Source organism: Amaranthus tricolor, chromosome 4 (assembly GCF_026212465.1).
Source record: "Amaranthus tricolor cultivar Red isolate AtriRed21 chromosome 4, ASM2621246v1, whole genome shotgun sequence".
NCBI lineage: Eukaryota > Viridiplantae > Streptophyta > Magnoliopsida > Caryophyllales > Amaranthaceae > Amaranthus > Amaranthus tricolor.
This window is the reverse complement of record NC_080050.1, coordinates 12,547,408-12,556,972: the sequence shown is the minus strand read 5'-3', so window position 1 is coordinate 12,556,972 and position 9,565 is coordinate 12,547,408. Positions and strand designations below refer to the sequence as shown.

At 33.8% G+C, this 9,565-nt stretch overlaps 1 protein-coding gene across 12 annotated transcripts in view; it reads right to left on the bottom strand.

Moving 5' to 3' along the window:
- Positions 1-2,486: 2,486 nt before the first annotated feature.
- Positions 2,487-9,565, bottom strand: part of LOC130811059 (zinc finger BED domain-containing protein DAYSLEEPER-like) — an 8,276-nt gene continuing 1,197 nt past the window's right edge. Inside the window, exons 1-3 of one of the 12 annotated variants that reach the window (XR_009041092.1) lie at positions 8,569-9,565; positions 4,329-7,801; positions 2,487-3,552 (exon numbers count right to left, since the gene is read on the bottom strand). The exon at positions 8,569-9,565 is cut by the window's right edge and continues 1,197 nt beyond it. Coding sequence is in view for 1 of the 12 variants with exons in the window: in XM_057677216.1 (XP_057533199.1) it covers positions 3,653-4,126 (474 nt within the window). In the remaining 11 variants the exon portion in view is untranslated. The other 11 variants (XR_009041093.1, XR_009041090.1, XR_009041091.1 and 8 more) reach the window with 11 other exon arrangements.

Sequence of the window (9,565 nt, the reverse complement as noted above, 5' to 3'; positions counted from 1 at the left end):
ATCTTTTCATGTTGTTCCCTTGGAAGTGGTTTTGTCATGATGTTGTTGTTTGCTCATTAGTATTAACATGCTTAACAATTTTATTTTTATTTTCTACATTATCCTTAAAAAAATGATGTCTTATATATGTTTAACTCTAGAGTGATGCACTGGATCTTTAGATATGCATATGGCGCTGGTATTATCACAATAAATAGGAACACATTCAAACTTAATACCAAAGTCTCTTAGTTGTTGTTTTATCCAAAGCATTTGGGAACAGCAAGCTGTTGCTGCCACATATTCTGCTTTAGCGGCGGATAGTGCAACGATGTTTTGTTTCTTGGAACACTAAGATACTAAACAAGAGCCAAGAAATTGTACCATCACCTGCATAATCTGCATCACTATAACCTTTCAAATCATAGACATCAGTTTTTGGATAAAATAGGGACAAGTCATATGTTCCCTTCAAATATCTCAAAATTCTTTTTACTGTTGTATGATGTGATTCTTTGGGATTTGATTGAAATCTAGCACATAAACTAACACTAAAAGCAATATCGGGTCTACTTTTAGTTAGATATAATGAAGAACCAATCATGCCTCTATGCGTAGGTTGATCAACATCAATACCATTTGAATCTTCATCTAATCTAACATTTGTAGCCATAGGTGTGTGGTTTGTTTTAGCATTATTTAAACCATATTTCTTTAGAAGTGTTTTTATATGTTTTTGTTGATGAATAAAAATTCCATTAGTTGTTTGTTTAATTTGCGAACCAAGGAAGAAATTGAATTCTCCCATCATACTCATTTTAAATTCAGTGCTCATCAGGTTAGCAAACTCTTTACATAGAAATTCATTAGTAACACCAAAAATAATATCATCAACATAAATTTGAACAACTAAAATGTCAGAACCTCTATTCTTGAAAAATAAGGTTTTGTCAATTTTACCTCTAACAAAGTTATTTTCAATCAAAAACTTTGATAATCTTTCATACCATTGCCTAGGAGCTTGTTTTAGTCCATAAAGAGCTTTATCATGCTTATAGACATGATCAAGAAAAGAAGGATTTTCAAAGCCAGGGGGTTGTTGCACAAAGACTTCTTCATCAAGAAAACAATTCAAGAAAGCACATTTCACATCCATTTGATATAATTTAAAATTCATAGAAGCAGCAAAAGAAATTAAAATTCTGATAGCCTCTAACCTTGCTACCGGAGCAAATGTCTCCGTATAATCAATTCCTTCTTGTTGATTGTACCCTTTAACCACGAGTCTTGCTTTGTTTCTTACTATGATTCCGTGTTCATTCAATTTGTTTCAAAATACCCATTTTAGTTCAATCACCTTTTTGTGTTTTGGTCTGTGTTCTAAGTGTCATACTTTATTTCTTTCAAATTCATTTAGTTCATCTTGCATGGCAACAACCCATTCGGAATCTTTTAAAGCTTCTTCGTGATTTTTGGGTCAAGTGTTGAGAGGAAATCAAAGTGTGCACAGAAATTTCTCATTTGGGATGTGGTTTGTGTTCCCTTGTTCAAATCACTAATCATCAAATCAAGTGGATGACATTTTTGATATTTCCAAGGTTTGGGCACAAATTCTCTTGTGGGAACAGTTGTAGGCTCAAGGTCATTGACTTGATTGTTATTTTGCTCAGCTTGAACTGAATCATTTTGCTCATCTCTGGGAATAGCTGGATTGGGAACACCTTGCTGGTCCTCATTTACCAGCTGTTCTGTTTGGTCTGGTACTTCGGTTTGTTCTTGAATCAGTTGTTCTTTGATCTTGCTCTTTAGTTGCATCTTCATCATCTTTCAAATTTGCAAGACCTATTTTAAAATTATTTGTATCCTGTTCACTTGTCATAAAGTTAGTTTCATCAAAAATAATGTGAACGAATTCTTCTACATACATAGTTCTCTTATTTTAAACTCTATAAGTTTTACTATAAGTTGATAACCAAGAAATACTGTTTCATCACTTCTTTCATCAAACTTTCCTATGTTTCGTTTTCCATTAACATGAACAAAGCATTTACATCCAAACACACAAAAATAGGAAATGTTCGGTTACCTTTAAGCAATTCATAGGGTGTCTTAGAAGTGATAGGTCTTATTAGTACAGATTTAAAATATAGCATGCAGTATTGACAGCCTCGGCTCAAATATTTCTAGGAAGACCACTAGTAATTAACATGGTTCTAGCCATTTCTTCTAATGTTCTATTTTTTTTCTTTTTACCACACCATTTTGTTGTGGTGTTCTAGGTGTGGAAAAATTATGACCTATTCCATGTTCATTACAATAATTCATAAAGCTTGAATTTTCAAATTCTTTACCATGATCTGACCTTATGTGAATAAGCTGATTATCACTGGAATTTTGTATTTTATTAGCAAAAGAAACAAACTCATTAAAAGCCTCATCTTTGCTTACTAAAAATAAAGTCCATGTAAATCTACTATAATCATCAACAATAACAAATACACATCGTTTGCCACTACGACTTTGAATTCTCATAGGTCCACAAAGATCCATATGAATTAATTCAAGCGGTTTTGAAGTGGTCACCACATTCTTTTGTTTAAACGATGACCTCACATGTTTTCCTTTGGCGCAAGGATCACAAATTTCATCCTTTGGGAATTTTATGGATGGCAATCCTCTTACTAGTTTTTTTGATCATAAGGTTAGCATGACCTAGACATTTGTGTTAAAGAAAAGGATCTTCCTCTATGACACTGAGACGAGTTAGACTCGATTTGGGAACAGTGTTGATGTCCACAACATAAGTGTTCCCTTTTCGGATCCCTTCCTGAACAGTGTCTCATGTGTCACTCCTAGAAATAATATATTTTTCATAAGTGAAGTTTACAAAGTTACCTTTGTCACAAAACTGAGAAATACTTAGTAAATTATGTTTTAAATTCTCGACTAAAAATACATTATCAATTGCATGGGAACTTGACCTTCCTACTTTTCCTTTGGCGATGATTTCACCTTTCATGTTGTCACCGAAAGTCACAGTTCCCTCATCATAGGTTTCCAGTTAGAGAAATTATGATCTATCTCCTGTCATGTGCTTTGAACACCCACTGTCGAGATACCATGAGTTGTTCCCCCTCACTAGAACCTGCAAGCCAAATTAATTGTTAGAATTAGGATCCCAGTCTTCCTTGGGTTCCTTGTCGATTTAACATGAATCATTTTTCTTAATCCAAATACGATCGACATAGCTTCTGCCCATATTCTTCCGCAATAGGACAATAAATATAGTTAGCATCAACTTTCTGAAAATGAATTAAAGCTTTCTTGTAATACAATGCACTTTCAAGCATTAAATATGTGGAATTTCATCGTGTTATGACATCTTGTTTTAAACCTTTAGAGCTTTGAAGGCCTACATGCTCAATACAACTTAAGAAACATTGTTTTCTAGCTTGTGATCCCTTACAATATTTCACACTTCTCTCACCTTAATCACAGCATCATCAATTTCTTATAATCCATCTTGAACTAAGTTCATGATATGTGCACAACACCTCACGTGAAAAAACTCTCCTGCACATAACAATTCAAGTTCACCCTTAAGACAATCTGCAAATACATCATTTGAAGCCACATTATCAAGAGCATTGCTAAAAATCTTTTGCAAGATAACTCATTCTTTCAACAAGGAACACACATGATCACTTAAATGAACCCCCGAATGAGGGGGAGGCATAAAACAAAAATTCAACAACTTCTTTTTTAAGACCCAATTATCATCAACATAATGTGCAGTTAAAGTGATATATCTATCTGAGGTTATTGAACTCCAACAATCAAAAGTAAGACAAATTCTACTACTAATTGAACCTAACAAAAATTTCAAATTCTCCTTCTCCCTTTCATACATCTTAACAACATCAGACTTAGATGTATTATGTAAAATTGTTTTAGTCGTAGGATTTAAATAACTAAATAATCTCCTAATCCCTTCATATTCAACAAATTGGAAACGGAGATCATGTCTTACTATTGCAAGAGCTAATAGTTTACGAAAATCAGCAACATCAAATACAGGCAATCTATTTTCTAAACCAGCAGTGGAATTCTCCAATATCATTTGACCAACATCACAAAATGTCCACATTTCGCAATTTTTACATGACGAATTAAATTTCCTGTCCCCATTTTACTATCTGCGCTAAACGTTATTTCACATTTTTTACATTTACATAAAAGTTTTCCTTCTTCATCAGTTTCATTCACAAATTCAAAGTTCACCCGAACACCAAATGTAAGTCTACGTTGTCGTTTAAAATTCATACCAGTTATATGAATTGTTTTGTTACCTTTGTTTTTAAGATCCTTCTTATTCATTGTGTCACTACTCTTAACCTCCACCAAATCTTCTTCTGAGTCAACTTGAACATGTTCAGGTTCAGTGGTATCCATTATCTAAGAAGAAATACAAAAAATAGTTTAAACTTCTACAACACAGTATAAAATAGCATATAAAAAATTCAATTGACTAGCTTTGTCGAGTTCCTTGTAGCTGATAATGTTGTGCTGATTATTGTTTCAGAACAATTGCGTTTTCATGTTGTTTAATGGAGTATTAATATAAGATGAGCTTAGAGAAGAGCTGAGATAGAAAAACAAGAACACTTGGTAAAAACAATACGGTTGAATAAAGGAAATAGCAATTGACTAAAACATAGTGAAAGTACTTGGTAAAAGTTTCTAAAGCCTACTGTTTGTTATCAAAAGAAGGGTAGTTCACATTAAATCTGAAATTTGCAGCTAAACAATTGTAAGAAACATTGTCCTAGCGGAGAGTGAATATAAAACATAGATAACTCTGTAAATATAAAACATTAAAAAAAAAAAAAAAACAAATAATATTTGTAAAAAACTGAGCTGCAGATTAGAATCAAAAGAATTCAGATTCTGCACATCGATGCATCAGTTTATACATAGAACTCAAATTGCTTAACCACACAAGACTGGACTAATTAAATTATTATCATCAGAGCGCTTGTGAATAACCTTTTTTTCATTATAAACATTGATCTAACGAAAAATAATGTACGTACGATGTTATTATAGAATTATAGAAATGAGTGTGACACTTAGAAAACTCATTATAAACATTAATCTATAGAGTCCCTCGGTTCGAGAAAGGTCTTCAATAATAGAGAAACCTGCAACTTACAAATAGAATAAATAGAATACGTACAAATAACTAAAAATAAAGATAAAAGTAAAGAAGGAGGTAAAGAGCAATAATCACAGGCAAAGAACGATAACCAACGATGGCTCAAAGGGACGGATTTAGTAATATAAGACGTGGATAAAGCGCCGCCAACTGCCCCTATCCCTAGTCAGGTCCTTGGAGAGGTGAAGTTCATGCAGGTCACTTCTAATATGACCCTCCTACGTTCTCCTAGGTCTTCCTCGACTTCTCTTGCCCTCCACTATGATGCTTTTGATCCTTCTTACTGGGGCGTCGTGGGTCTTTCTCTGCACATGCCCAAACCATCTCAACCTGTTCTCCCGCATCTTTGCGGAAAGAGGTGCAACCCCTAACTTCCCCCCGAACTCCTGATTTCTTATCCTATCCATCATAGTATTACCAGACATCCACCTCAGCATACGCATTTTTGTTACTTTCATTCTCTGTTTCAAAACCTTCTTTACGGACCATAAAGTTATTTGATCTGACATTGTACTATAATCCATCATAAACTTACTCATCACTTACAAATTCAATTTCTTTCTGACATTTTCTTGGATTATACCTGAAATTTCATGTATTCTGCAATCTGTTCGTCACCAGAATTTGATCTGCCTAATTTTGTGTCAGATAATGATGAAAATCCAAACAAGAAGAATCTTTGATCTTGATCATTCATAAAGTTCATTACTTGTTTTATGAGTGTCTTAAATTCTTGTACCTCATCTTGATCATCAGAGTACTGATCTGTTGAACTTCCTGGAGAAAATTCAAAGCTAAACTTTTCAGTTACCTGTTTGTTCTCTTCTTCTTCTACTTCTACTTCGATTACACTCAATTCGTGTTGTGCTAAGGTGTGACACTTTTCTTCTTCATCCTTTCGGATCTCAGTAATCGAGGGAGAAGATTGCAAAACAATGTAATGGGTATATATTTTTTCTGAGAGTGCATTTTTCTTACCCTTGATCAACTTCATATAGTTCGGCAACCTACAGAATAATAAATCTCGTTTTACTTTTATATGTGCGTGTTCGGCATAACAGTTTAAGTAGTCGATCCATAATTAGATTAAAAATTCTAATTCAGAGCGGATTTGTTTTAGTTCATGTGACTGATCACATATTTTGAGACTGAAAGATCGTTAAATGCCATTAAATATAACAATGAGAATACGACTATATTATTTAATGTTACATGTAAAATGAAATGGTAAAATATCAAGGGTTTTGCTAACTGTTAGGGTCATTATAAGGCTTAGTTTTCATAAAAATCTTCACAAATTTTTTTTTTATGACATTATATATATAGGCTGGCCGATTCAACGGAATACAAAATTAGACTAAAAGATCACTCAATGAATTTTTTTTAAATAAGTAGGGGTGGTTCAAGTGGCTTTGACTCGCTCACATTTAAAATTCTAGCCCGACCCGATACTGGCACTTAATTCATTGTCATCTGATGTTTATTGCAGAACACAGACAGTTTTTTGGACTGATAGGGGAACCAAAGCAAACTGGATTTTCAAAAAACAATCATTTGTGAAAAGATTCAAACCCTTTCAACTTAGGAAGCAAGTTATCCAGCAAAACCATTTTTCCTAGAAGTAGGAACTATCGGTCACTGATGTCTTATTAAAAGAAGCCATGCACTGTTACTTTTGGGGATCCAAAACTTACCAGCATTAGTAATCAAGTGGTCTCCTATGGTGTAAGGTGGTGGACCAGGTTCAGTACCTTGGAATAAATGTGGATGATTACAACATTTTCTCAGCTGCATGGCGATATTCAGAAGGCGTTTACGCTCTCTACCAGCAGTAACAACTTCAAGATCCCACAGATGCACACAACCTGCTACTGCACACCAATTCTACACCATACACAAGACAGTAGCAATAGACAAACTGCTACACTAAACAGCACACCAGATCACACTGCCAAACTGCACACCCACACTAAAACAGCAATCTACTTCTGCACCCAAATTGCACCAGGCAAACAGCTGTACACTCCCAACCAGCAACAGAAAATCACCCAAGGAACACACAACAGACATCAGACATCAGACACCAACCAGCACTCCAGCCCAACACAAAATAGCAGCAACAAATAAAGCAGGACACTACAAAGCTGCACACCAAAAGCCCCCAACCTACAGAAAGCAGCACAAACCCCAACAACTTATGTAACAATGAGTTCACATAAGCATTGTTAAGTGACGGTCCATAACAATTATTTTTCTGGCCCCTTAAATATTGTACACCACAATAGCAAAAGTGGCACGCACAATTATTTTTCTCAGAACAGGCCCCTTAAATTCTTCATAACAATCAAAGCTTTCCCTAAATATATAGGGGAAAACACCCCTAACCAAGTGAACACACATTCAAGAAAAGATTTGGACAAAGAACAGTTAAAAGAAAAGATATGGAAAAAGAACAGTTAAAGAAAAGAAGTGAACAAAAAGATTCAACAGATAATTCCAATCTGGAACTTACCTTATGAAGTTGTTGAGCTCATCAAATGTTTCTTCAGAACTAAAAATCTCTGGCAATAAAAAGTTCAGAAGTGACCACAGTTCATGGAGATTGCTCTGCAGCACAGAAAGAACATCACAATTCACAAGCTTCTCATCAAGATCAAACTCAGATTAAAAGGAATAATGAACACCAGAAATAATTTCAACATCCATATCAATAGACAGCATCCCATCCATTTGTGCAATATACACATGACTAGATACTTAGAAACAAAAACTTTTTTTATTCAAGAAATCAGACACCCACCAAAGTACATATTAAAGAAGGAACCACATAATACCCACAAATCACAATACTTCAAAAATGACTTTGATCCAGCAATGTGAAACACACAATTGCTGTTGCTCATATATTTATTTCAGTGATTTTAGATAAATTCCTGAGTCTAACATGCACGGTAGTATGCTGATAAAATATTTCCATGTTCATAAAGATTCAATTTGAAACCAAGGACTATTGACTTATATGTACAAATTTTCCATTGCTTGAATAAGCAGTAATTTGTGACAAAAAACCCAACATACAAATATCTGTAATGAAAGAGGAAAAGCTTCTGACTTGGTTCTGCACCACTAAAGATGCTGCTCTATACTTATTAAGGAAATTCTATACTTATTAATGAACAACACAAATAAACCACAGCTGCCGAATGACTACTATTACAGCTATAATGTGTTGTACAACACTCTATAAAAGTCGATATAACCATAACTGAATATAATAAGAAAAATGAAGGCAGAAAAGGGAAAGAGAGGAGACTAACAACAGTATACGGAAGCAAAAAAAAGCCAGACAATGTAGATGGTATCAGAACTAATACCCTATACAGGATCACCCTGTTAAAAGTTCAAGTACAAAGATAGTTGTTGAACTTTAACACAACGCTAACATTGTAAGTTGATAAAGTTAATCACAGCATAAGCATAACTGCAGCAAATGAAAGGGCACAACAACTTCACAGCAGAAGTGACGAGAAAGCGGCATAGGCTATAAACAAATGCCTCTCGCTTAGTAGCTGTAAAAATAGCATTGAAACTGCAAGTCAATGTCAGTAACACTTGCTATTCTAATCAATTAAAGCAAGAAAAATAGATATAATATGAAAACCATCTTAACAAATCAATTTCTATCTAAATTCTTCAATACATATAATATGCAAACCTTACCTTGTAATATGAAATTAAATTTGTATAGCTAAGATTCACTTCATTCTTGCGAAAGAATGAGTAAAGTGTGTGTAATGTGATAAAACGAAACTTAGACACAATCCATGATTAAAAAATTGTATATAACTATCATTGTGAAACTGTATAATAAATACAAAAAAAACAATACCTTGGCATTAGTGTGTTATATAATGCCAGCTTTCTTCAATAAATCATATAAAACAACATTTGTTGTGCATAATGGTTTACTACAACCTTGTTGCGAGTTTTTATCCATTACCCAGATGTTTTAATTGGCTCAACCTTTTTTGTCTCAATTGTTAGTTGTAGTTGGTTTGCGATTTTGAATTCCCAATTTGTTCTCTTGTCAATTTTTTATTTGCCCATGAATTGATTTTGGTTGTTGAACAGCAGGACACATATCAGTAGTATCAAAATAGCAGCACCATAACCACAATAAGCAGTAATACAACACATTCAATATGAAAACAGCCAATCTTCATTAGTACATTTAGCAATAAAACTAATAACTTTCAGTTAAAATTTGTTGCATCAAGTTTAAGTCCTCATTTCCCCTCTATGATTTTTCACTTACCTAATCTTAACAATTTCCATTAAACCAAACAACGAATAACCAAAATTCAATTCAAT